The sequence below is a fragment of the Quercus robur genome, chromosome 5, assembly GCF_932294415.1.
Source record: "Quercus robur chromosome 5, dhQueRobu3.1, whole genome shotgun sequence".
NCBI lineage: Eukaryota > Viridiplantae > Streptophyta > Magnoliopsida > Fagales > Fagaceae > Quercus > Quercus robur.
In genome coordinates this window covers 87,038,513-87,065,266 of record NC_065538.1, presented here as the reverse complement: position 1 = coordinate 87,065,266, position 26,754 = coordinate 87,038,513, and the positions used below count along the sequence as shown (strand labels likewise).

At 39.1% G+C, this 26,754-nt stretch overlaps 1 protein-coding gene across 17 annotated transcripts in view; it reads left to right on the top strand.

The window, feature by feature from the left end:
* The first annotated feature begins 454 nt into the window (after positions 1–454).
* Positions 455–26,754, top strand: part of LOC126727585 (beta-glucosidase 11-like) — a 100,069-nt gene continuing 73,769 nt past the window's right edge. The window contains exons 1-13 of one of the 17 annotated variants that reach the window (XM_050433392.1): positions 455–628; positions 830–893; positions 7,111–7,166; positions 7,613–7,688; positions 7,778–7,849; positions 7,974–8,061; positions 8,188–8,443; positions 8,693–8,808; positions 9,042–9,262; positions 9,497–9,525; positions 9,609–9,696; positions 10,527–10,617; positions 11,237–11,675. In XM_050433392.1, coding sequence (XP_050289349.1) covers positions 7,116–7,166; positions 7,613–7,688; positions 7,778–7,849; positions 7,974–8,061; positions 8,188–8,443; positions 8,693–8,808; positions 9,042–9,262; positions 9,497–9,525; positions 9,609–9,696; positions 10,527–10,617; positions 11,237–11,483 — 1,335 coding nt within the window. In that variant the 5' untranslated portion in view covers positions 455–628; positions 830–893; positions 7,111–7,115 and the 3' untranslated portion in view covers positions 11,484–11,675. Of the gene's footprint in view, positions 629–829; positions 894–6,003; positions 6,212–6,353; positions 6,418–7,110; positions 7,167–7,612; positions 7,689–7,777; positions 7,850–7,973; positions 8,062–8,187; positions 8,444–8,692; positions 8,809–9,038; positions 9,263–9,496; positions 9,526–9,608; positions 9,697–10,526; positions 10,618–11,236; positions 11,676–26,754 lie in introns of those variants that run through there. The other 16 variants (XM_050433387.1, XM_050433370.1, XM_050433390.1 and 13 more) reach the window with 16 other exon arrangements.

The following is a 26,754-nucleotide window of genomic DNA, read 5'->3' as shown; positions in this document are numbered from 1 at the left end:
ATTAAGCTGTCTTCAAGGTCTAAAGTCTAAACAAACCAACAAACACCACGAATGCAAGTGCCAAAATATTCCGTCATTTTCCTCTTTAACATTCGTAAGAAGTCCAGTATCTTGAGTCGGCAACCAGAACAAGTTTGTCGATTTTTCTACTGGTGGGTGGGACCCACTCTTTGTCTGGCTATAAATTAAAGCTATAGAGGATAATAAACATGCATGCTTTGAAAGCATTGCTTTGAGATACATCACTTGCTGCTCCTCCAATTCACATCTCAATTGTTGCATTAACTGAGCTGAACCATTACTAAACACTCCCTTCCTAGCCCTTTTATTCCTTGAAGAACTCCTTTCTTCATTATCATCCTCATCTTCATGTAGTACCCCATGCCCACTATGACCCCTAGAACCATCTTGATCCTCTTAATCCTCATCCTCGTCTTCATCTTCATCAGAATCATCATCGCCATCATCATCTTCCTCGCCCTCTTCATCTCATTTGTATGGTCTCTCTCATATCTTTCTGCTTCTTCTGATACATATATCAGTGGTTGAAGTACTAGGGGTTGATAAATTTAGCAGAGATGACTTCCCACCTGACTTTGTGTTCGGTTCTGGGACCTCAGCTTATCAGGTCTGTTTATTAATAAAAGTTCGGGGACCTCAGCTTTTCAATTTTTTCTTAAAGATAACTTCTTCTTTTTTTTCTTTATAAATGTGCTATTTGTTTAGTTATTTCATTACTAAAAGTTGCAAAGAATTGATGATTTCTAATTGATAATTCATATTCTCTCTATTTCTTCATATCCTTCAAAAAAATGTTTATATGTGAAAGGTTGAAGGTGCAGCAAATGAAGATGGGAGGGGGCCTAGCATATGGGATTCTTTTTCCCATTCTGGTAAGCTTGTTTATAATTAGTATTGCATTTTAAAGTCATATGCGTGCTCATGCACAAAGAGTTTGTTTGTATGTATGCTTCTTGCTCCCTTAGAACTGAAGAATCATTCATCAAAGTAATGCTAGAGGGCATTTTGACAGAAAGATGATTTTTAACACAATTTTCTTTTCATGATCTTAGTCCTCTTAGTATAAGTTTCTTTACTTTAAATGTGACTCTTGCTTCCTCATTTTGAATCACAAATATTAGGTAACTATGGAGCGCATAATAAGCCTTTATTGGCAGACTTAGTTGCAAATGAGAAGAATTTCTTTTACTCATCTTCAATTTTAATATTTGTAAAAGCTGTCACTAGTTCTGGTATATGGACTTGATAGATGGACATAGAAATATACCGACTGCCATCACAATTTGGCATTTTATAATACATTATCTGAAACAACAATCAATTGGCAGCCTGCATAGAGGATCAATATCCATGAACTAAATGTTTGATAGAACGTCAACCATTTTACTCTCGTTTTCAAATTTTTGCACCATTCAAAATCAAATGATCAAACAATGAACAAATGAGTTAATTAAAAAAAAGAAAAAGAACTCCTGATTGAATCTTTCATATTTGCTTCCATTGCCCTCTCAAATACCATTTGTTCTAACTTATGAGTTAAGTTCATGTTTAGGGGCAGTACGTAGCTAAGTTCGAAATCCAATTTTATTTTCATTTTAAGTGATCCCTTAATTGAGAAGCTTAATCTTTTTTTTTTTTTTTTTTTGGTTAGGGAGAAGCTTAATCTTGGTTTTAATGTTTTTGCAGGACAGCAAACACCACACAATTCATCATTGGAAGATGAGCCAAGGGTAAGCTACTTGCATGGACATATTGGGGCTTTGTTTGATGCACTGAGGTATGCCCATTTTCTATTGATTTTTGTTTAAATCTTATAAATAATCTAAAACTATTTTAAATATTACCTTCACTATAATTTGAGTATCTGCAATTCTAGACATTCTGATCCTATCTTAGTGGTCACATCGCAAATTAGGGAGACCACAGAAGAGGCTCAAAATACTAACAGAACCCAAAACTTAATACATCAAAAGAGTTCTCTAACTTTCTCTTGTCTAATACCAATAACACAACAAGATATTTATATTTATATTTCTCTGCCACAACACGTGGCGAGGAAAGAAAGTCCATAAAATTGAACTCACTGTTGTCTAATTTGCCTACACAAAATTTAACAAACTTATCACCTAAAGTCTCAAGTATAATTAGTTGTCACACCAATTTAAGACACATAATCATCACAATTAATTCCATTTCATACACTTGTAAACCTAGATTGATGGATGATCTGATTTGTATATTCCTTTATGTTTTCCTCAAAACTAAGTTAGCTAGCAAAATTTATTTGTACTAAAGACTAAAAAGTCATCAGCTAATTTATACATTGGAGAGCAATATTATAAGTTTCTAAATGTTTCTTTGCATTGATATATGGTTTTTACTTCTTTGACATAATTCCCCCTTCTTTTTCTCTTTCTCAAATCTAATTTTGGAAGGAATGGATCAAATACGAAAGGCTATTTTCAATGGTCCTTCTTGGATTTATTAGAGTTATTGGACGGCTTTGAATCAAGCTTTGGCCTTTACTACATAGACATGGATGACCCGGATTTAAAAAGGCAACCAAAGCTTTCTGCTCATTGGTACTCCCATTTCTTGAAGACAAAAGGTGTCAGCTCAGATGGGTTTATCAAACTTGATAAGAATTTGACTGCATTTTCCCATGCTTACTTCTCTCGGTAGATCCTTCCATTCCTTTTTGCATAATGGTGTGCTAGTATACCTTGGTTCTGCACTGCTGCTCTTATTTTATTTTATTTTTTTTCTAAAAATATATTATTTACCAATATACTACTTTGGAGCTTGTTTCTGTCAAAAAACTGTAATAAACATCCTGTAACCTTCTTCAGTTTCAATTTCAAATAACATAATTCAGGTTTTTCCAACCTCATTCAGTCAGTCACATGTGCACGCGCGCATTCACACACACAGTTTTCAGTCTTTTTTTTTTTTTTTTTTTTTTTTGATGGGACAGTTTTCAGTCATTTGTTTGAAGATGATATGTTTAGAAGTATATCTGCTTTCATAAGACAGACAATGGTAAAGCTAATCAAACTGTCGAAGGAGTTTTAGTTCAAGTACTAACTGTTCAGACAGAAACCAGATAGTCATATATGAGTGGAGATGGCTTCAAATTTGTACAAGAAGACAAACATACTGAACTCTGTTACACTCCTTTCTGTTACCACAAGCAAGCAAAGGTTTTGGAGACTTTTTTTAGGTGATGAACAAACAAGTAATAGTTTGTTGTACAAAGAGACTCTTCTCTTTGCTGTTCTAGGATTTGGAAAAGGAACTGGATTAAAATAAGCTTGGACATTCTGTTAAAGCATTAAAATCTATCTTGAAATTCTCTGATTTTTTTTAATCTATATATTTTTTATTTTATTTTTTAAGTTCAGCTTGTAATTCATTTGAAATTGAACAAGATAACCATTCTATCTTGCACATGAAAGATCGAGTTGGAGGCTGAAATTTTGAAGCAGGAAGACAGAGTACCGAATAGTGCACTTTGTTTTCCGTTCGGCACTCATACTATTACAATGGAATATAGATCAATCAATAATTACAAATAAATTTATCATAGACTTTGTCAACACTAAAAATCCCAAAAACTCAAATTCCAAATACAACTCAAAAAATGTTAAAAATATGTGATTAAAATTACTATATCTCAAAAAGTTAAACTTTTGAAATAATTGATAATTTAATATAATAAAAGAACAAAAGGTCTTAAGTCGGTAATTTAACAAAAAGTCTCTCTCACACGACTAACAGTCCACAAGAATTCTTAACTCTACGAAAAGTTGATGTGCCTAAGATCAGCGCTATTTGTTGCCACTCTCTCTCTAAAACAACTAGAAAGCAGCACGTCTTTTTATGTGTGAGGTTTGAAATTCCCTACTAAAAAAGACAAGGTTGGTAAATAGCAAAATCAATGATGGCAAAAAAAAAAAACCAATGTGAGGCAGGAGTGGGATTTCTGAGTCTGGATTCTATGTAACAAATAATATATGAACTTGGTGCACCTCAAATTCAAGCCACATATTTTAACAAGCAGCAAGGCAGATGATACTGTCGAGTCTAGATTTTTGGTGAACAAAATAATGTCATATACTTGTCTTAGAAGTATATTTTTTTTAGACGAGCATATCAAATTCAAGTTTTTGTAAGTTTGATAGTTTTTGATGACTAGTCGATCAATCAAGCTTATTTTAGTCCATTTAGCCTATCAAGTGACTAGGGTTTCATGCATCTAAGCTTAAAGTATATAAGAAAAAACTAGAGTGTGTGAAAAAGATTTAGAGAGCTATTTATTGTAAATTTGAAGGTACTGTGCCTCCTGCTCTGAAAAGTCTATATTGGTGATCAAGCTTGAAGAAAATTCAAAACGAATGATGTTGAAGTTGTTGTATATTCCAGAAATTAGAATGTTGAACCAGATTCTTCAAGCAAGTTAAGTCATGGATAGAGGTTCACATGAAATAAATTCTATAATTGAAGAGTCCGTGAATTCAAAGTTGTATTGGGTAACATTATTTAATAAGTACTACTATAAGTTGTAATAATTTAGAAATGGCTAGTTCTACTTCATTGTTTATTCTTTGCTTCTTCTTTTGTTCTTCATATTTTAGTCTCCTGCCTTCAGTTTAGGTAAATGCTTTGTTTCTAACTTTATTTTACCTTTTAGTTTGTTGAGCCTAGTCATGTGACAATGTGTTGGAAATAACCAAAAAAAAAAAAAAAAAAAGAATAAAGTTTCTTTCCAAACTAGTTTGGAGAGAAACTTTTCAAACTTCTCATATATTTCTTTTTTGGGTGTGAATTTTGAAAATCTAATCGTTGAATTTGATGTTCCTTATGTTCTTAACATGTATATCAAATTTCATTTAAATCGGATATTATTTACTATTTGATCAATTAACTTATTTTTTATATACAACTTTAGATTAAAAAAACTTGAAATTATAACATTTATTTGATGACATAGCAATTGATCTTTGATTTTTTTGAAATTTTGTAAGCATTAAGGATGTGATAAGAACATGCAATCTAGTTGTTTGATTTTCAAAATTCACACTCAATATAAATATATATGATGAGTTTGTAGGATTTCTCTCCAAACTACTTTGGAGAGAAACTTTGTTCCAAAAAAAAAAAAAAAAAGAGTTTGAAAGTTTCTTACTCATTTATTGAGTCATAGCCCTTCTTAACGTGTCATGTTACTCTTAGAGCAATTGTTAATAAATCAAATTAGGAAAATTTTAACATCATTTTTATATAAAACATACATAAAATGTTATCAGAAAAATTTATTATTTTATCAATTTCCAATAAAATGTTAACATTTCCCTATAATTTATGATACACCATTGTTTTGTTTACTTGTGCCATTTTTGGCTTTTGTTTATCGTTATTATTATTATTTTATTTATGTTTTTTTTTTATTTATAATTGATAATATTGCACTGATTTTTAAAATTAATGGAAGTTGTGATATGAAAAATAGATTTAAAAAATAGTCTTTATATTTATTTGGACTATTTTAACTAATTTTTCATTTTGTACTAATTTAACATATTTATTTATATTTATATTTATAATTATTATTAAATTAATTATAATGTCCTCACGTTCAATCTCAATTAGATATCGTCTGAAGTTCATCCTTTTTCAATCCTTTGAACGGTCTGATTTCAAAATCACGATCTTTCCACTACATTTATTTTTATATTTTACAATATTGGTATCATTCACTTAACCAAGAGGCAAGAGCTGTTCATAAATTAAGCTGTTTCCAGGGTCAAAATATTCTGTCATTTTCCTTTTAACATTTGTAAAAAAGTCCAGTATCTTGAGTCAGCAACCAGGACAAGTTTGTCTCTTTTCTCATTTCTCAATGCACTAGTTACATGTCGATTTTTCTACTCGTGGGTGGGACCCACTCTTTGTCTGGCTATAAATTAAAGCCATTCATTTGGGTCAAGCTATAGAGGATACATTGCGCTTTCAAAGCATTGTTTTGAGAAAAAAGAAAAGGAAAAAGAAGATGTTGAGTCTCTCTCTCTCTCATGTCTTTCTATTTCTTCTGATAAACATATCAGTGGTTGAAGTACTGGGGGTTGATAAATTTAGCAGAGATGACTTCCCACCTGACTTTGTGTTTGGTTCTGGGACCTCAGCTTATCAGGTCTGTTTATTAATAAAAGTTTTCACACGTTCTTTTCAATTTTTTTCTTAAAGATAACTTTTTTTTTTTTTTAAGTGCTATTTGTTTAGTTATTTCATTACTGAAAGTTGTAAAGAATTGATGATTTCTTCATATATGAAAGGTTGAAGGTGCAGCAAATGAAGATGGGAGGGGGCCTAGCATATGGGATTCTTTTTCCCATTCTGGTAAAGCTTCTTTGTAATTAGTATTGCATTTTAAAGTCATATTCTAAACATTTTCCCCCAATTAGTATAACTAACTTGGTTTATAAGTAGTAACATTTTTATGAAATAGTTTATTCCCTGGTATTTGCTTATTTAATAAAAATGAGATTATTTGCATTCAAATTGATTAGTATATCAAAAGTACTATTAGTGCTCATAATAGTCCCATTTTTCAAGTGCTAGAAAATCAAAATCTCACCTATTCCATATAATGTGAATGACTATATATCACTTGGATTGATAAAATTAGAACTGGAATGAGATATAATTAAGCTAAGTCTATTTAGACCCTGTTGAAAGACAAGAATAAAATAATTTAGAGAAGCAAAAGCAAGAGAGATAGAGAAAACACAAGAGTTACGTGGTTAAGACGGGTTACGTCCACATGATAAAGAGCTAGGATTAGCCATACATAGACTTACAATATATTGGGCCTTTTGGGCCATTAGATTTATAAAAACCCAATATCTTTAACAAACCTCTTGGTTGATTTTTAGGTGGGCATTAATCAACTTTGCACATTAACCAATTATGAATTTAAATTTATTTTTGGTTAAGTAACCACAATATACAAGTCACTAATAATAATTAAAGTGTAGTGAAGTAAATAACTCAGTCAACTACAGGGGTTAACATAAATTTTTAAATTTTCAGGGAAAATGCATGGAGGCAGTGGGGACATAGCATGTGATCAGTATCACAAATACAAGGTATGTACAATACTTCTTTTCCGAGGACTGTTTGTCATGGACTATAGGTTAGTTTATCCCCTGATTGGTTTGTGTCTAACAAGTTGTGTGTAAAAGTATTTATCCACTAATATATTACCAATTGCACAGGTATTTTTAACTCTTTAAATTTGAGTTAGAGTGGAAACATGATTTAAACTTAGCACACTTTTTATAATACCATGATAAATGATGAATTGTCCCAAAAACTTAAGATGTTAGAAAATGGTAAACCATAATTATAACAAAATGAAGTGTTCTGCATGACAAATGTTCATTCCTTGATTGGCTGTGCTCTGCCTGATAGATACTAATTATATGACCCATGACAAAATCAACAAATTATTTGCTCATTTTATTTGAACCATCTAGAAATAGGACTATAGGACTGTGTTCTGTGTATGATAAGGTTGATTACACTCTTGCAGGATGATGTCCAGCTCATGGTGGACACAGGTTTAGAGGCCTACAGATTTTCTATCTCATGGTCAAGACTTATTCCAAGTATGATCACAAATTTCTTTTATTAGCAGAACATGAAGTGATTTAATACTTTTTCTCATACTTAAGCTACTTATTTTCTAATGCTTCAGATGGAAGAGGACCTGTCAATCCAAAGGGTCTACAATATTACAACAATCTTATCAATGAACTATCCAGCAATGGTTACTTTCCATTCCAATCATATATAACAATAGTACAATTTTCTCAAGTTGATAGAGTCCTTCTGTATGCTAATTTGTCCATGCCTTTTCTTCTGCTGACGTCTTTTGTTTCTTGATCAAGCAGGAATCCAACCTCATGTTACATTACATCACAGTGATTTCCCACAGGCACTGGAAGACAAGTATGGAGGATGGCTTAGTCGAGAAATGGTGTATGGTTCTCATCCTTCATATCTATCGTAGACAACTATTATGCTGGAGTGTATATATCCACATTCTGTGTGGTAAGAAGAAATCCTGGCAAGGAATAAGATTTAATAATCTAGATGTGGATGCAGGAAAGACTTCACGGCATATGCAGATGTCTGCTTCAGGAATTTTGGTGACAGGGTTTTACATTGGACTACTATGAACGAGGCCAATGTGTTCGTAATAGCGGGTTATGAATCGGGAGTTACGCCACCTGAACATTGTTCTCCTCCATTTGGCATTAATTGCACCAGAGGCAACTCCTCAACTGAGCCATACTTGGCAACTCATCATATCTTGTTAGCGCATGCATCAGCTGCTAGATTATATAAGGAAAAGTACCAGGTACTATTGAAGCTATTCATTTCAAGTGGCTTGGTCAATTTAATGAATTAATCAATGTTATGCCTTAACTATATGATGTTCAAAAATGAAGGTCATGCTTGGGCTTTTCAGCCTCAAGAAAGAAGCACCCTCTTTTAGTACTTTTGTGCCTTTGTTCTAAACTTTTAGAATAACACATGCCAAGGGGAAAAAAAAGATAATGAAAAATTGGAAACCTATATATGAACAAATTGAGTGCGGGCAATGCAGGACCAGCAGCATGGATTTATAGGAATCAATCTCTTAGCTTTCTGGATTCTTCCTCTAACAAACAAAACTGAAGATGTTATCGCTGCTCAAAGAGCCATGGACTTCCTGATTGGTTGGTAAGTTACACATTCATGAACAAATTGACCTTACCTGCTGTCATCTCATTGTGGCGTTTATGAAGTGTAATGTGAATATGGTATTGACCTAAAGCAAGTAGTCGTTACAAAGTTTAAGATTCTTTTGGTTTAGTTTTTTGTGATTGTTTTTTATTGTGAAAACATCTGATTTTTTAATTTTTGCATTATATGCCATATATAAGCTAGGTTTCATGATATGCTTGGCATAGCAGGTATGCATATCCCTTGGTTTATGGAGACTATCCCGATGTTATGAAAAAAAATTTAGGCTCAAGACTTCCAGCCTTCACCAATTTTGAATCAAATCTGGTTAAGGGTTCATTTGACTTTCTAGGATTAAATTACTATGCCATGTTGTACGTCAAGGATGACTCCAGCAAACTAAACATGGAGGTCAGAGACTTTAATGCAGATATGGCGATAGAGTTGACAGGTATATTCTATTATATATAGACTCATCACAATGGGGACTAATTCCACTGGTGATTAGATTACCTTCTAGCCTTTCTCAACTTACCAATTCAACTCTGTCTGTCTGTTGTTGAATTTTATAATTTGGGCTTCATTCTTTTATTTTATACATGATGGTCCTCAATAAATTCATCATTGTGTAACCGAATCTTTAGAGATGAAACTGAAGTAGCATACTACTTGTCCTATTGTGCAGCTATTCCAAATGATATATCAGCAAATAAGGTGAGAACATGAACATCAAATGCAGAGATGGTTTACTTGTAAAGCTCATATCGGTGTAATACTAATTAGCCTATTTGACTCAGTTTTCGACTGCGCCATGGGGATTGCAAGAACTGCTGGAGTATTTCAAGCAAGCTTATGGAAATCCTCCTATTTACATTCATGAGAATGGTCTCTCTCTCTCTCTCTCTCTCTCACACACACACACACACAAACACACATGCGCGCTCATGCAAAATGAGTTTGTTTGTATGTGTGCTTCTTGCTCCCTTAGAACTGTAGAATCATTCATCAAAGTAATGCTAGAGATCATTTTGATAGAAATATGATTTTTAACACAATTTTTTTTCATGATTTTAGTCCTCTTAATATAAGTTTCTTTATTTTAAAAGTGACTCTTGCTTCCTCATTTTGAATCACAAATATTAGGTAACTACAGAGCGCATAATAAGCCTTTATTGGCAGACTTAGTTGCAAATGAGAAGAATTTCTTTTACTTTATCTTCAATTTTAATGTTTGTTAAAGCTGTCACTAGTTTTGGTATATGGACTTGATAGATAGACATAGAAATATACTGACTACCATCAAAATTTGGCAATTTATAATACATTATCTGAAAAAACAATCAATTGGCAGCCTGCATAGAGGATCAATATCCATGAACTAAATGTTTAATAGAATGTCAACCGTTTTACTCTCGATTTCAAATGTTTGCACCATTCAAAATAAAAGTGATCAAACAATGAACAAATGAGTTACTTTAAATAAAAAAAGAAAAAGAAAAACCTAATTGAATTTTTCATATTTTCTTCCATTGCCCTCTCAAGTACCATTTGTTCTAATTTATGATTGTTGTTCATGTTGGGGGGAAAGTACATAGCTAAGTTCAAAATCCAATTTTATTTTCATTTTAAGTGATCCCTTAATTGAGAAACTTAATCTTTTTTTCTTTTTCTTTTTTGTTAGAGCGAAGCTAATCTTGGTTGTAATGTTTTTGCAGGACATCAAACTCCACACAATTCGTCATTGGAAGATGAGCCACGGGTGAACTACTTGCATGGACATATTGGGGCTTTGCTTGATGCACTGAGGTATGCCCTTTTTCTATTGATTTCTGTTTAAATCTTTTAAATAATCTAAAATTATTTTAAATACTACCTTCACTATAATCTGAGTGTCTGCAACTCTAGACATCCTGATCCTATCTCAGTGGTCACATCGCAAATAAAGGAGATCACCGAAGTGGCTCAAAATACTAACAGAACTCAAAACTCAATACATCAAAAGAGTTCTCTGACTGTCTCTTGTCTAATACCAATAACACAGCAAGATATTTACATTTCTCTGCCACAACACGTGGCGAGGAGAGAAAGTTCATAAACTGTTGTCTAATTTGCCAACACAAAATTTAACAAACTTATCACCTAAAGTCTCAAGTTGTGGGGTGTAATTAGTTGTCACACCAATTTAAGACACATAATCATCACAGTTAATTCCATTTCATACACTTGTAAAACTAGATTGATGGATGATCCTCTATGTATATTCCTTTATGTTTTCCTCAAAACTAAGTTAGCTGTCATCAGCTAATTTATACATTGGAGAAAATTATTATAAGTTTCTAAATGTTTCTTTGCATTGATATATGGTTTTTACTTCTTTGACATAATTCCCCCTTCTTTTTCTCTTTCTCAAATCTAATTTTGGAAGGAATGGATCAAATACGAGAGGCTATTTTCAATGGTCCTTCTTGGATTTATTTGAGTTATTGGACGGCTTTGAATCAAGCTTTGGCCTTTACTATGTAGACGTGGATGACCCGGATTTAAAAAGGCAACCAAAGCTTTCTGCTCAATGGTTCTCCCATTTCTTGAAGACTAAAGGTGCAGGCTCAGATGGGTTTATCAAACTTGAGAAGAATTTGACTGAATTTTCCCGTGCTCACTTCCCTCGGTAGATCCTTCCATTCCTTTTTGCATAATGGGGGTGCTTGTCTACCTTGGTTCTGCACTGCTGCTGTTTATTGTTTTCTAGAAGTATATTATTACCAATATACTACTTCGGAGCTTATTTTTTTCAAAAACTGTGATAAACATCCTGTAACCTTCTTCAGTTTCAATTTCAAATAACATAATTCAGGTTTTTCCAACCTCATTTAGTCAGTCACATGTGCACACGTGCATGCACACAGAAAGTTTTCAGTCATTTGTTTGAATATAAAATGTTTAGAAGTATATCTGCTTTCATAAGACAGACAATGGTAAAGCTAATCAAACTGTTGGAGGAGTTTTAGTTCAAGTACTAACTGTTAAGACAGAAACGAAATAGTTATATATGAGTGGAGATGACTTCAAATTTGTACAAGAAGAGGGACATACTGAATTCTGCTACACTTCTTTTTGTTACCAGAAGCAAACAAAGCTTTTGGGTGATGAACAAACACGTATTTGTTGGACAAAGAGACTCTTCTCTCTGGTGCTCTAGGATTTGGAAGGAACAGACTAAAATAAGCTTGGACATTCTGTTAAAGCATTAAAATCTAGCTTGAAATTCTCTGATTTTTTACTTTTAATTTTTTTTAAATCTATTATTTAATTTTATGTCTATTTATTTATTTATTTATTTATTATTATTAAGTTCAGCTTGAAATTCATTCGAAATTGAACAAGATAACCATCCTATCTTTATCAAAAAAAGAAAAAAAAGAGAGAAAGATAACCATTCTATCTTGCACGTGAAATCCAGATCTGGATGAGACAAGTAATAATCTTGTGTGGTAACTATCGATTTCAAGAATGCATATTATCCATCGAAACTTACGTACAATACTATACTGATACAACTTTTCGTATTTGTAGTGATTAAGTATTGAAACCCTCCTAGCTCTTGCTACTAGTGCTACCTAGCTATTGTAGATTGTATCTTAAGTCTTCTCAGTTACTCATTGCCTCATGGATGGAACCACTCTTTGCCCTCAAATTTTTTTTTAAAAATATTAGTATATGTATAGGTATTAATTTTAGCAATTTTATTTTATAAAATAGACAAAATTTAGTTACAAAATTGGTTGTAATTTAAAACTACAAACTCACTCAATAAAATAAATATTACTATATATTTTGAAAATCTAACCGTTGAATTGCATATTCATTAGGCTCTTAATACATATTTCAAATATTGTGTCAATCGGATATTATTTACTATATAATCTATAAGCTTATATTTTATGCATAATTTTAAATTATAAAAACTTGCTATTTAAAAATTTTATTGATGACATAGTTATTGATTTTTAATTTTCTTGAAATTTTGCAAACATGGAGGGTATTAGAAAAATAAGTAATCTAATGGTGAATTTGTCAAAATTCACTTTCTATAAAAAGATATTGAGTAAGGTTGTGACTTAATACTATAATCAATTTTGTAGCTAAATTTTGTTTTTATAAAATTACACTTTTCCACCACTTAACAATATCTGTAGTTGCACGATTTTCCTGGCCCAACTTATGTTGATTAGGCCTTGACCCAAAGCGCAACCCACAATAAATATTTGTAGAGGATGGGTCAAAGAACTTAGCCTCAGTGAACTTGTTCGGTTTAATGCATGGACAGTATTGTTTGCAAAAAGAAAATAAAAACACAAGAATGGATATTTCTCAAGTATGATTTTATTTCTTTTTGTTCCTGATACAGTTCTCCTGTCCCCTTCTTTGAGGGACTCCACTACATTATATAGTTCTCTTCTTTTCATCTCAACCTTACACCTGTTGATCATCTAAGCATCCACTTGAGCACCTGTCCCATCAGACGCCCTCATCAGTCCCTTCGTGAGTTGCAGAGGCCAAGGCGGTACTGTTCAGGTGTCTTTTCCTCATTAATGCGGCCAAGAGGGTGGTTGGGGCGCAATTAATGTGGTGGTAGCCTTCCATGAGATATTTTGGATTTAATTCTTTTTATATGTTGTGAAGATGAGCTGAAATGGCTGGGGAAAGTTCCTCGTGTGGGCTTTATGATGTCCGAGGAGGAGTTACTCCTCGGACAGGTTTCCTTGGCGCTATTGGGATTGAGTAACGCTTCATATGAGGCTTCTCTTCGGCCAGGACGCTCCTCGGTTGGGCCTGAGTTTGGAATAGCCCATCATTTTTGGGCCGGGCCCCACAATAGTCCCTCAAAACTCCGGTTTTTACCTCCCTCCGAGGAGAAAAGCGGGGTTTTGATGTTTGTGAGAGGGTGGAAATAAGGAGATCGTGGGGCGCGCATGCGGACCGTTACTTTTGACGCGCTACAATTTACGAGGCGCGGCCATTAACTTCTGGAGGCGTTATGTTCCCTTCATCCAACGGCTTGGCATGGATCGAACGGCCATCGTTTCTTCCCGTATTTTTAGGCAGGGATGATCTTTTCTCTCTCCTCCCGGCTATATAAGACGTCAGAGGGGTTCAGTTCCTTCTTTCATCTGCATTTCACAAACCTCAAAGGACTCCAGAGAACTCCATCGAATCCCAGAGATATACGAACACTTGCGTCCGTTACGCCGCCGTAGCCGTCTTTGTGAAGCGTTTCGTCCAAGAGAGATTTCCAGGCGTCCCATTGAGCGTTTTGTGAAGGTACCAGTACATTTCGTTTTTCTCACCGTTTCAATTCCCTCCTCGGACTTTACTTTTCTTCTTGGTCTCTACTTTCATTTCCCCCTTTCAGTTCAGATGGGTAGATTCGAAAAATTAGTAAAAACTCCAACCGCTATGGAGGCCTTTAGGGCTAAATACCACATTCCCCCTGGGGTTGGGCTGTGGTACTGTCCTCTAGAAGGAGTATTGACAGATAGAGTTGAAGGAGAAGTTGTTATCCCCATGATTGCTTTCATAGAGGGAGGGATGACACTTCCCATGCGTAGGATCACAAGGGAATACCTGTTCAATCATAGGTTGACGCCGTATCAGTGTGCCCCGAATATGTTCAAGATACTAGGCTGTGTAGATGTCTTAGACGAGCGGATGAATCTAGGCCTTACTTGGCACGATGTGGCTTATCTGTACGAATGTCACCGCCTCGGGGATGATGGGTATTATCTTAAATCCCGGAACGAGGACGTTAGGTTGATCTCTTGTCTTCCAGTTTCCAATAAGACCGTGAAGAATGACTTCCTCATTGCTTCTGGGGAGTGGTTCGACGGTATTCATTGTCCAACTCGGGCAGGAAACCCAGGTGCGGCGCTTTTAGGATTGGTCTTTTTTGGGAAAGGATTTAGTGTTGAGAGGTTATTTTTCTTGCTTTCTTTGTAATTGGAAAATTTCATGGTCTAACCTCACTTTTCTTGGTTTGTTTGCAGACAAAATTCACGTTGCTCCTCGGATAAACTTTGTGAACGTGCCAGCGTTGAACTATCTCCTTAGGTCGGAGATTTACGTCGCCGAGGACGGACAGTTGCGTGCGGCCCATCTGGTTCTGGGTTATCAACCTCTGAGCAGCGCTTTTCAGGCAGTCGGTCACGCTATCAGGGCTGGCAGTCCGAGGCTGGCTAGAATTGACGTGTCCCAGGACGGATTCCTAGCTGACCACGATTTGCCACCAGTTGTGTTGCCAGGTGTCAGAAATCCCTACTTAGCAGAGCAGCTTCCTCCGGTAAACGAGCCTAGCGCTGCTGTTTTGGTTGAAGAAGAGGCTGAATCATCTCGTCTTTCCCTTGAGGAAGAGATAGATAAGTTTTACTTCGAGGAGGAAATTCAGCAAAACCCCTTGGTGGAGTTTTCTAATCCCGAAGTAGAGCAGGACCAACATTCCGCAGTTGGTGTTCCCTCAATCGTTATCTGCTCGGACGATACTTCAGACGAAGAGGTAGAGCCCATGGCAGGAAAGGGAAAGACTCTAAAGGAGCTGATGTCCTCCCGAGGGAAAGGTCAGTCAGCGAAGGGTCAGTTATCGAAGGGACCAACTCCATCCCAGGTCAAAACCCTTCCCCCTGTGGCCCCTCAGGGTGTCTCGGACCCTGGCCTTAAGGTTAATCCGGACCTGAAGAAGAAAAGGCCGATTGACACTCCTGAGGAAGGTGAGGTGATTGCCCAGCCGACCAAGCAGCAAAAGACCACGCGGGCGCCAAGGAGCAGAAGGGGTAACTCCTCGGAGAGCCGGGATGAGGAGAACCTTGCTGAAGTGCGCGCTGCCCCTCGTGCATGGAACCCCAAGTTGGAACTGGATGGGGTGGCCATCCTTTCCAATGCTTCGGTCCGAGAGTATAACCGAGGCCGAGCAGGGTACGTGGCTGACGCCTTAGAGCAACCCCTACTCCTTCCTCGGGACATGGAGGCCTATAGGCGGTTCTCTCAGCACGAGCTCTTCCTATCCCTAAAAAGGGATCTCGCGTTGGTAAGTAATCCTTTTACTGTTTTATTAATTTACTTATCCCTATTAGATTTCTTTAACACTCTTACTTCGTTCGCAGATTACTCAACAGGTGTTCGTGGCTGATGAGTTTTGCCGCGATAGCCGTAGTCGGGTTGAGGCTGAGACCCAGGCTCGGGCGGAGATGGAGAAAGCCTTGGGGTCCCTCAAGCACGAGCATCTTAAACTCACGGACGAGTTCAAGGTGTCGGAGAACCGGCGCAAAAGTGCAGAGGCTGGTTTAAAGAGTGCTGAGACCCAGGCGGAGGACCAGCGCAAAGAGCTGTACACGACGCAGCTTAACCTCGTCACCGAGAGGCAGGCAGTGCAGGATCTCAAGATTGCCCTGCAAAAAGTAGAGGATGAGCTAAGGCGGGTAAAGGAGGAGGCCCAGCTGATCCGAGAGGCTACAGAGGCCGAGAAGAATGCTGCTCGCCAGCTCGGGGCCGAAGAGACGGAGGCCAGGCTGTCTGAGGAGATTCCCGAGGTATGCAGGGAGTACTGCGGCATTTCATGGGCTCATGCTCTCGACGCTGCAGGAGTTCCTGCGGATTCGGCACTAAGACTGCCCGAGAGCATCTTCTATCCTCGGGAGATCCGTGCGAATCCTGAAGACGCCCAAGTGGCTTCAGAGCAGGACCTGGCGGTGCCTGATGCCGTCCTTGTGCCTGATATGGCGGAGGATCCCGCCGCAGACTCTACCATCGAGGTTCCTCTTCCTCAGCCCGAGCAGAAAGAAGATCCTCCTGCTCAAGCTTAGCCTTTTAGGCTTTCAATCTCTGTGAATAGTTTTTATTTTTTATTTTATTTTTTTTTTTTTATTTTTTTTTAAATGAGAGTTATCCTACTTTTCCCTTTTTTGTAAGGACCTCTCTTTCTAATGTACTCGGAATATTAATATAAAATGTTCGTTTTGCTTACTACGGATGGGCATCAGTAGCACTCTTCTTTAAACATTTACGATCGATGTGGATACAGGTAATCGGTCAAAATAAAATGGGTTTTTGGGGTTGCGCATTTGACGGTTGCAATGGTGCTAGGCTGTACGCACGCCTTAAAAATGATTTCCTTTAAGTAACAATCTCCCAATCTATCATAAGTAACAATTTCCCTTAAGTCCATGGTCCGAGGAACCATGCAAGACTTAGGTTCTGTTTAAAACCATGAGTTGTTATGAGTAATAACTTCCCCAAAGTCTGTGGTCCGGGGAGCCATGCAGGACTTAGGTTCTGTTTAAAACCATGAATTGTCATGAGTAATAATTTCCCCAAAGTCTGTGGTCCGAGGAGCCATGCAGGACTTAGGTTCTGTTTAAAACCATGAATTGTCATGAGTAATAATTTCCCCAAAGTCTGTGGTCCGAGGAGCCATGCAGGACTCAGGTTCCGTTTAAAACTTATAAATGGTTGCCTTAAGTATTAATTTCCCCTAAGTCTGTGGTCCGAGGAGCCATGCAGTACTTAGGTTCTGTTTAAAACTTATAAATAGTTGACTTAAGTATTAATTTCCCCTAAGTCTGTGGTCCGAGGAGCCATGCAATACTTAGGTTCTGTTTAAAACTTATAAATAGTTGTCACGTAGACCAGCAAGTGGCGGATACTCATGAAAGAAAACGTATGCTAAGCCATTCTCATTAATAATAATACCTCCTGAGGTTATTTACATTCCATGGTCGAGGTACAGCTTTTTCATCCAAATCTTCTAGGTAGTAGGCGCCTATTCCGGCCACGGATGTGACACGGTATGGTCCCTCCCAATTGGGCCCCAACTTGCCCCAAGAGGGGTTCTTTGCGCTGCCAAGAATTTTCCTCATCACGAGATCACCTGGACCCAGAGGCCGCAATTTGACGTTAGCATCATACCCTTGTCTCTGCTTCTGGTGATAATAGGCCATGTGAATCGTGGCCTTTTCCCTTCTTTCCTCGGCTAGGTCCAGACTTCTTCCTAGCAACTCATCGTTATCGCTTGGGGTAAACGAGCTAGACCTCAACGTGGGGAAATTGTTCTCGATCGGAAGCACGGCCTCAGCCCCATAAGTCATTGAGAAGGGGGTTTCACCGGTTGAACGCCGCGGCGTTGTCCGATAGGTCCACAAGACGTGTGGTAGTTCTTCTACCCATCTCCCCTTTGACTTATCTAGTCTTTTCTTCAATCCGTTCACTATGACCTTGTTTACGGCCTCGACTTGCCCATTTCCTTGGGGGTATGCGGGGGTGGAATATCGATTAATGATCCCAAATTCACGGCAATACTCCCTAAAATTCTTGCTGTCAAACTGAAGACCATTGTCGGAAATGAGTGTTCTCGGAGTTCCGAAGCGGGTGATAATGTTCTTCCAGATGAATTTCTGGGCGTCCACGTCCCTGATGTTGGCCAAAGGTTCAGCCTCCACCCATTTAGTGAAATAATCGGTTCCGACTATTATGTATCGCTTGTTCCCCGCAGCCTTGGGGAAGGGCCCGACAATATCAAGACCCCATTGCGCGAACGGCCATGGACTGGAGAGTGGGTTGAGAACCCCTCCGGGTTGGTGGATATTCGGGGCAAATCTTTGGCACTGATCGCACTTCTTAGCGTATTCCTGGGCCTGTCTCTGCATGTTCGGCCACCAGTATCCTTGGGTGAGTGCCCTGTGCGCCAGCGATCTTCCTCCGGTGTGACTTCCACATACTCCCTCATGCAACTCCTCAAGAAGAGACTCGGACTCTTCTGGATGTACGCAGAGTAAGTACGGTCCAGAGTAGGAGCGCCGATAAAGTTTGCGGTCCTCTGATAGCCAAAAACGAGGAGCATTTCTACGTATCTTCTCGGCTTCTAGTTTTTCTTCCGGTAGGATATCGTCTTGGAGGAAATTCCTTATGGGGTCCATCCAACTGGAGCTCTGTCTAATCTGATGGACTTGGGTCGGGTTTCCGCTGATGGGACTGGCCTTGACTAGATCTTCGACTAGGATCATTCGTGGCAAATTACGTGCCGAGGACGTGGCAAGAGTGGCCAGCGAGTCTGCATGAGTGTTTACGCTCCTGGAAATGTGCGTCAGACTGAAGGATTCAAAACTCGTCTGTAGCCGTTTGACTTGTCCTAGATACTCTTGCATCCTAGTATCTCGAGCTTCTAGCTCTCCCATCACTTGTCCGACCACTAATCTGGAGTCCGAGAATGCTTCTATTACTCTTCCACCCAATCTTTGAACCATTGCCATCCCTTGAAGTAAGGCTTCGTATTCGGCTTCATTGTTCGTAGCCGAGAATCCGAGTCTTAATGATTTTTCAATGACAGTGCCGCCCGGCGATATTAAAACTATCCCAACTCCTGATCCTCTCTGGTTGGCCGCGCCATCCACGTAGACCTTCCAATGCATGGTCTCCCCGGCTGAAACTGCGCCAACCAGTTTTCCACCCAGGTCTTTCTTCTCGGTCATCGTTTCTATAGAGGGCTCAGCAAACTCCGCTACCAAGTCTGCGAGGACCTGTCCTTTGACGGAGGGTCTGGGCATATATTTAATATCAAAAGCCCCCAAAAGAGCACTCCACATGGCGATCCTTCATGTGTAGTCAGCGCTTCGAAGCACGGCTCGAAGGGGAAGCTGAGTCAGAACGATGACCGTATGCGCCTGAAAGTAATGAGGAAGCTTCCGGGTTGCATGCACTATCGCCAGAATTGCCTTTTCTAAAGGTAGGTATCGCACCTCGGCCTCATGTAGTGATTTGCTCACATAGTACACCGGTCGCTGCACCCCATTATCATCCCGTATTAGTACCAGGCTTATGGCGTGGGGAGCTACGGCGATGTAGGCAAACAGCACCTCGTCTGCCTCCGGACTGGACATGATGGGTGGTCGGGACAGGTAGTCCTTAAGCTGCTGGAAAGTCTGAACGCAATCCTTCGACCATTTAAACTCTTTCCACTTGTTTATCAGGAGATAAAAAGGCCGACATCGATCCGCCGATCGTGATATGAACCGGTTTAATACCGCAATCATGCCAGTGAGCTTCTGCACCTCCTTCGGGTTCTGAGGAGTCTGTAGACTGTTAATGGCTTTGATTTGGTCAGGACTTACTTCTATTCCCCTATGGGTGACCATGTACCTTAGGAATTTCCCAGACCCGACCCCGAATGAACATTTGGAGGCATTCAGCCGCAACCGGTGCTCCCTTAAGATAGCGAAGACTGTTCCAAGGTCTTTCACGTGCTCGGACACCCTTTTACTCTTCACAACCATATCGTCTATATACACCTCAATGATCTTGCCCAGTTGTGGCTCGAACATCCGAGTCATCATCCTTTGGTAGGTTGAGCCCGCGTTCTTTAGCCCAAATGGCATCACCTTATAATGATAATTTCCGATGAGCGTCATAAAAGCCGTTTTCTCTTGGTCCTCTAGCGCAAGGGGTATCTGATGATAGCCCTGGAAGGCGTCCAGGAAGCTCATTCGAGGGTGCCCCACGGTTGCATCCACCAATCGATCGATTTTGGGTAGAGGGAATGGGTCCTTGGGGCACGCCTTGTTCAGGTCCGTGAAGTCCACGCAGACCCTCCACTTCCCCGTCTTCTTCCTTACCACCACTGTGTTCGCCAACCATTCGGGATAAAAGACCTCTTTGATAGCCCCTGCTCTTTTCAACTTTGCCACCTCGTCTCTTACGGCACCAGCGTGTTCCTTTGAAGGGCGTCGGGGTGGCTGCTTCCTTGGGGTGGCTGCTTCCTTGGAGTGGAAGAGGGGTTGACGTTCAGGTGGTGACAGATGAGGCTAGGATCAACTCCCGGGGCATCGTAGGCGTCCCAAGCGAATACGTCGACATTTTCTCTGAGAAATCTGACCAGTTCCTCCTTTTCTTGAGAGGGCAATTCAGAGCCGACCTGAAAGAATTTCTCCGGGTCACTGCTGACAGCAACCTTATCTAAGCCTTCACACCTTATCTCCTCGGCCAGCCCCTCGTCTTGCTTTGCCGAGGAGGCTGGTTGCTATAAGCTCTTTGGGACCGAGGACTCGACCAAGGGCCGATGTAAAATGGCGGCCACCACACACTTCCTGGCCACGGCCTGATCTCCTCGGATCTCTTCCACTCGTCCTCTAGATGGGTATTTTACTTTTTGGTGAAGTGTGGAGGTCACGGCCTCTAGGCTGTGGATCCATGGCCTTGCAACTATCGCGGTGTAGGGTGAATAAGCATCGACCACGATAAAATTCACCTCCACCACTTCCGCCCCAGTCTGTACGGGCAATCAGATTTGCCCCTTTGGCGTAACAATCTTCCCCTCGAAGCTGAGAAGGGGGGAGTCATAAGCTGTCAAATCTTCCGGCTTCAAGTTCAGCCCCTTGTATAGGTCAGGGTACATTATCTCCATCGCACTTCCAGAGTCTACTAACACCCTTTTCACATCGAAACCCCCAATCCGCAAGGTGACCACCAAGGCATCATCGTGAGGTTGAATTGTTCCTCTCTTATCCTCATCCGAGAATCCCAGTATCAAAGAGCTTCCCTTTTTTAACTTTTTGGGCTCCCTTTGCCTGCCCTCGGAGGGAAGGCGATCCACGGCTAATACCCTGGGGATGGGTGGCCCAGTTCTTCCCGGTGTAGCGAGGATGACATGTATCGTCTCGGTGGGGGGTCTTAAAGACACGTCCCTTCGAGGTTCTTGTGTTGCTTGGCCGGGATGGCCGCTTGATGGGTGCAGCAGGTGACGTAGCTTTCCTTCTCGGACCAATTGATCCAGGTGATTCCACAGATTCCTGCAGTCCTCAGTAGTATGCCCGTGGTCCTGATGATAGTGGCAATACAAGTTCTGATTACGTTTGGCAAGGTCTCCAGCCATCTTCCCCGGCCATCTGAAATAGGGTTCATCCCTTACTTTCTCCAGTACTTGTTGTACCGGCTCTCTGAATACGGCATTCACTGTTTGCGGGTTGCTCTGCCCAGCCTGTCGCGGAAAATCTCTCCTCGGCTGACCAGGATTGTGACGTTCCGTCCTGAAATCATTTGCTTTAAGGGGGATAACCTTCTCCTTTCCCTTCCCTTGCAGCTGATCCTCCTCCACTCTTTTGTACTTGTCAATCCTATCCATTAGCTGTTGGACGTCAGTAACTGGTTTTCCGGTGAGGGATTTCCTTAAGCCATGCCCGGTGGGGAGGCCGCTTTTGAACGTGCTGATAGCAACATTATCATGGTTGTCATCTAAATAGTTATACACCTCCCAATACCTATCCGAGTACGCTTTCAGGGTTTCTCCTTCGTGCATGGATAAGGACAGTAGCGAACTGAGAGGTCGAGGGACTCTGGTGTTTGTAATGAAACGGGAGCAAAAAGCTTGAGTGAGCTGCTTGTAGGAGCCTACGGAGTTTGTCTTCAGGCTGTTGAACCACCTCATTGCCATCGATCCCAAGCTGGAGGGGAAGATTTTGCACATTAGGGCCTCGTTTTGCGAATAAATCGCCATTTTTTGGTTAAACTGACTCACGTGCTCCACCGGGTCTGCTTTGCCGTGATAGATGGCGAACACCGGTTGGTTGAAGCGTCTTGGCAGCTTAGCCCCTTCGATTCTATTCGTGAAGGGTGACCTTGAGACCTGATCCAACGCCTTCTTCATGGTGTCGCTCCCCGAACCTCTGCTGGACGGGCGCTCATACTTCCGTACAGGGCGTGGTTCCTTTTCGTAGGAAAAGGTTTCGCTTGGGGGGGTCCTTGACCTTTGTCTGTAACTCACGTCTTCCGCATTAGAAGACTCGCCTGAGTCAGAGGGAGATCGTCTTCGCTGCGCACGTCGTAACTTCCTTTTTAGGTCATCTATCTCTCGCTGCATGGCCTGGTGACTATTTCGCCTCTGAGACACGTTACTTCCTATCTGAGTGTGACTCTGGCTCGTCCGGGTGGTATGCACACTCCCCTCACGATTCCCCCTGCCGCCTGGGTTGGTTGGGTTATTTTGCCTCTGGGACTCGGCGGGTCGTGTCCGTTGGGAGTTAGCTTGGTGAGGATCCTCCTGGTGCGGATCTAGTTCTTCCATGCTCGATCGTTGCACTAGCTGATGCCTTAGCTCTTCCCACAGACGGCGCCAATTGTAGTTGCACGATTTTCCTGGCCCAACTTGTGTTGATTAGGCCTTGGCCCAAAGCGCAACCCACAATAAATATTTGTAGAGGATGGGTCAAAAAACTTAGCCTCAGTGAACTTGTTCGGTCTAATGCATGGACAGTATTGTTTGCAAAAAGAAAATAAAAACACAAGAATGGATATTTCTCAAGTATGATTTTATTTCTTTTTGTTCCTGATACAGTTCTCCTGTCCCCTTCTTTAAGGGACTCCACTACATTATATAGTTCTCTTCTTTTCATCTCAACCTTACACCTGTTGATCATCTAAGCATCCACTTGAGCACCTATCCCATCAGACGCCCTTATCAGTCCCTTCGTGAGTTGCAGAGGCCAAGGCGGTACTGTTCAGGTGTCTTTTCCTCATTAATGCGGCCAAGAGGGTGGTTGGGGCGCAATTAATGTGGTGGTAGCCTTCCATGAGATATTTTGGATTTAATTCTTTTTATATGTTGTGAAGATGAGCTGAAATGGCTGGGGAAAGTTCCTCGTCTGGGCTTTATGATGTCCGAGGAGGAGTTACTCCTCGGACAGGTTTCCTTGGCGCTATTGGGATTGAGTAACGCTTCATATGAGGCTTCTCTTCGGCCAGGACGCTCCTCGGCTGGGCCTGAGTTTGGAATAGCCCATCATTTTTGGGCCGGGCCCCACAATATCATTAATTCTTTTAAGAATAATGTTATAGTCACAAATTTTTCTACAACATTTTTACAAATTATTGAAATAGCAAATTCTAATTGGTTTGTATCTAAGCCTGCTACTTATATCATTTTTTTATTTACCAATAACTACTCACTATATTAGCAATTTATAAAAAAGTTTGTAGCTCTAACATTTTCCTCTTTTTAAAGACCATAAATAAAAAAACCTATAGATCTAAAATCTAAAATAAAATATACTAGCCCAAAAAAATTAGTCCAATAAACCAATTTTAACCCCCCCCCCCCCCAAAAAAAAAAAAAAAACTGACCCTTTAAAAAATTTAAACAAAATAATTTGTCTTTACTTAGCAGCGGACACACATATCAAAGACACACACCAAAAAAAAAGAGAAAAAAAAAGCCACTCCCCTTAACTCTAAGTTCTGACTCCATTACATTGCCTCAAGTCTAAACATAGCTTGTAAACTGATCTCTCAGCTACTCCAAGACAGATTTGATGTCTTTCTCTGAGGTTTCAACATAAAGTCCAACACAACTTTAGTGATCATGGTGCATGTTTGGAACAATAGACCTCTCAAAGATAAACAATATTGGAAGAGGTAGGAAGCCCAAGGAATTCTCTCTTTAGTATTTTTCTCTGTTTTGTGACCGCCTTCCTCTCTCAGTAACTTGGATGAATTTCTATTTAAATAGGTGTAGGGTTTTTGGGGAAAATTTTGCAGAAAAACATATTTTTGGAAAAATATTAGCAAAAAAGCATGTGTAGGAAACTAATTAGTTAGTTAGACTGTTTCTTTAAAAAAAAAAAAAAAATGGAACTCGATTTTCTGAAACTCGAGTTCCAAGTTTTTTCACATGGAACTCGAGTCTAAGAAACTCAAGTTCTGTACAAATGGAACTCGAGTTTCTTAGACTCGAGTTCTACCTTTTTTTTTTTTGGTCCATGTCAGACTTCATTTAAAGAGGGAATGGGTTGGAAATCGAGTTTGCTAAACTCGATTTTCAAAAACAGTCCAACTAACTAAAATGTTTCATCCGCATGCTATGTAGCAAAAAAATTTCTAAAAATCTACTATTTGGCAAATTTTGCCGGTTTTTGGGGTTAAAACTTAAATGCCTATGAAAAGCCCGTGGAAAGCCAACTCGATGGGTTTCTAAAACAGGGTTGCTCGACCAAGAGTTTTGTGAGTAATGGCTAAAAGTTTATGTCGAAAATCCCAGTTTTTGTCGATCAATCAAATCTTCATTATTGACTAGGATCTTCAAATTAACATTCTGAACATAATACAACCATACTATATACACACATATATATATATTACAACGGAATATTGACCAGCAATTACGAATAAATTTATCATAGAATTAGTCATTACTAAAAATCCCAAGAAACTCAAAACTCCAAATACAACTCATAGAGGTCTCTCTCACCACAACTAACACTCCATAAGAATAATTAATTCTCCAAAAATTGATGTGCCTAAGACCAAAGTTGTTTTTTGTCTCTCTCTCTCTAAAACAACCAGAAAGCCACGTGTCTTTTTGTGTGTGAGGTTTGACATACCTTATCATAAAAAAGACGAAAGGTTGGTAAATGGCACAATCAATGTCATAAGGAAAAAAAAAAAAAAAAAAAAAAATTCAATGTTGGGCACACAGGAGTGGGATTTCAAAGTAATGATTCTATGTAACAAATAACATATGAACTTGGTGCACCTCAAATTCAACTCACATATTATAGCATCCACGTAAAATTCAAGCAACATATTGAGGGCGTTTGGCTACTGTGTTTTCCTGCGTCTACGTTTCCGTTCTGCGTTTTCTTTGTTTTTTTTTTTTTTTTTTTTTTTTTATTTTGCCCGCATATGTTGACTTTAGTGCACAAAAATTACTGTTTTGCATTGTAGCAGTACTGTTTATGTACTGTAGTAACACTGTTCATATATTAAAAAATATTAAAAATGGGTCCTACGGTACTTTTCACACATTTAAAAATTATTTTGCTACAGTGTTTTCAGTTTTCAGTTTCAGCAACAATAAGCTCAATCCAAACGGACCCATTATATCAAAGCAGCAGGGCAGATGACACTGTTGAGTCTAGATTTTAGGTTGGCAAATCGTGAACAAAAGTGGCTTATATTAGTCTTTGAAGTGTATTTTTTAGACAAGCATGTCAAAGATTCAAGTTTCTTTAAGTTTGATAGCCTTCTATAGCTAGTCAATCGATCAAATAGCCAAGATTTCGATCAATCAAGCTCATTTTGGATCAATCGAAATGTGTCAGGTGAAAATCGTGAGTTCAGTCCATTTAGCCCATCAAGTCACTACGGTTTCACGCATCTAAGCCTAAAGTATATAAGAAAAACCTAGAGCAAGTTAAAAATAAGACTTTTAGAGAGCTACTGATCACTTAATCATGATCTTTCCACTACATTTATTTTTATTTTTTAAAATATTGTTATTATTCACTTAACCAAGAGGCAAGAGTTGTTCATAAATGAATATGTTTTTAGGGTCTAATTTCTGAGAAGGTATTTGATATCAAATAATACCATGTCAATGGTATCAAAATTCAATAAGTGTGAGATATGTCAGTAAAAAAATAACTACCTTATTAACAAATGAAAAACATGTATTAATAGATAGTTATTTTTACACATATATCTCTCATTTATTGAGTTTTAATATGGATGATCATAATATCATTTGATACAAAATATTTTTTCCTTATTTCTAAACAAAACAACAAACCCCAATACACCATGAATGCAAGTATCAAAATATTTATCATTTTCGGGTTTGGAATAGGTCCAACCTCCAGTGACATTGGACCTATTGAAATTATAACACGTATCTATTTTTAGGTACATATCACCACCTCAAAAGGTCTAGTGCACTGAAAGCACCGGAACCAAACTGGCCCGGTCATTTTCCTTTTAACATTTGTAAAAAGTCCAGTATTATAAGTCGGTAACCAGGACAAGCTTGTCGCATTCTCATTTCTCAGCGTACTAAGTTACCAACTTTTATGCACGACCAATTCTTTGCATGTCGATTTTTATACTGGTGGGACCCACTCTTTGTCTGGCTATAAATTA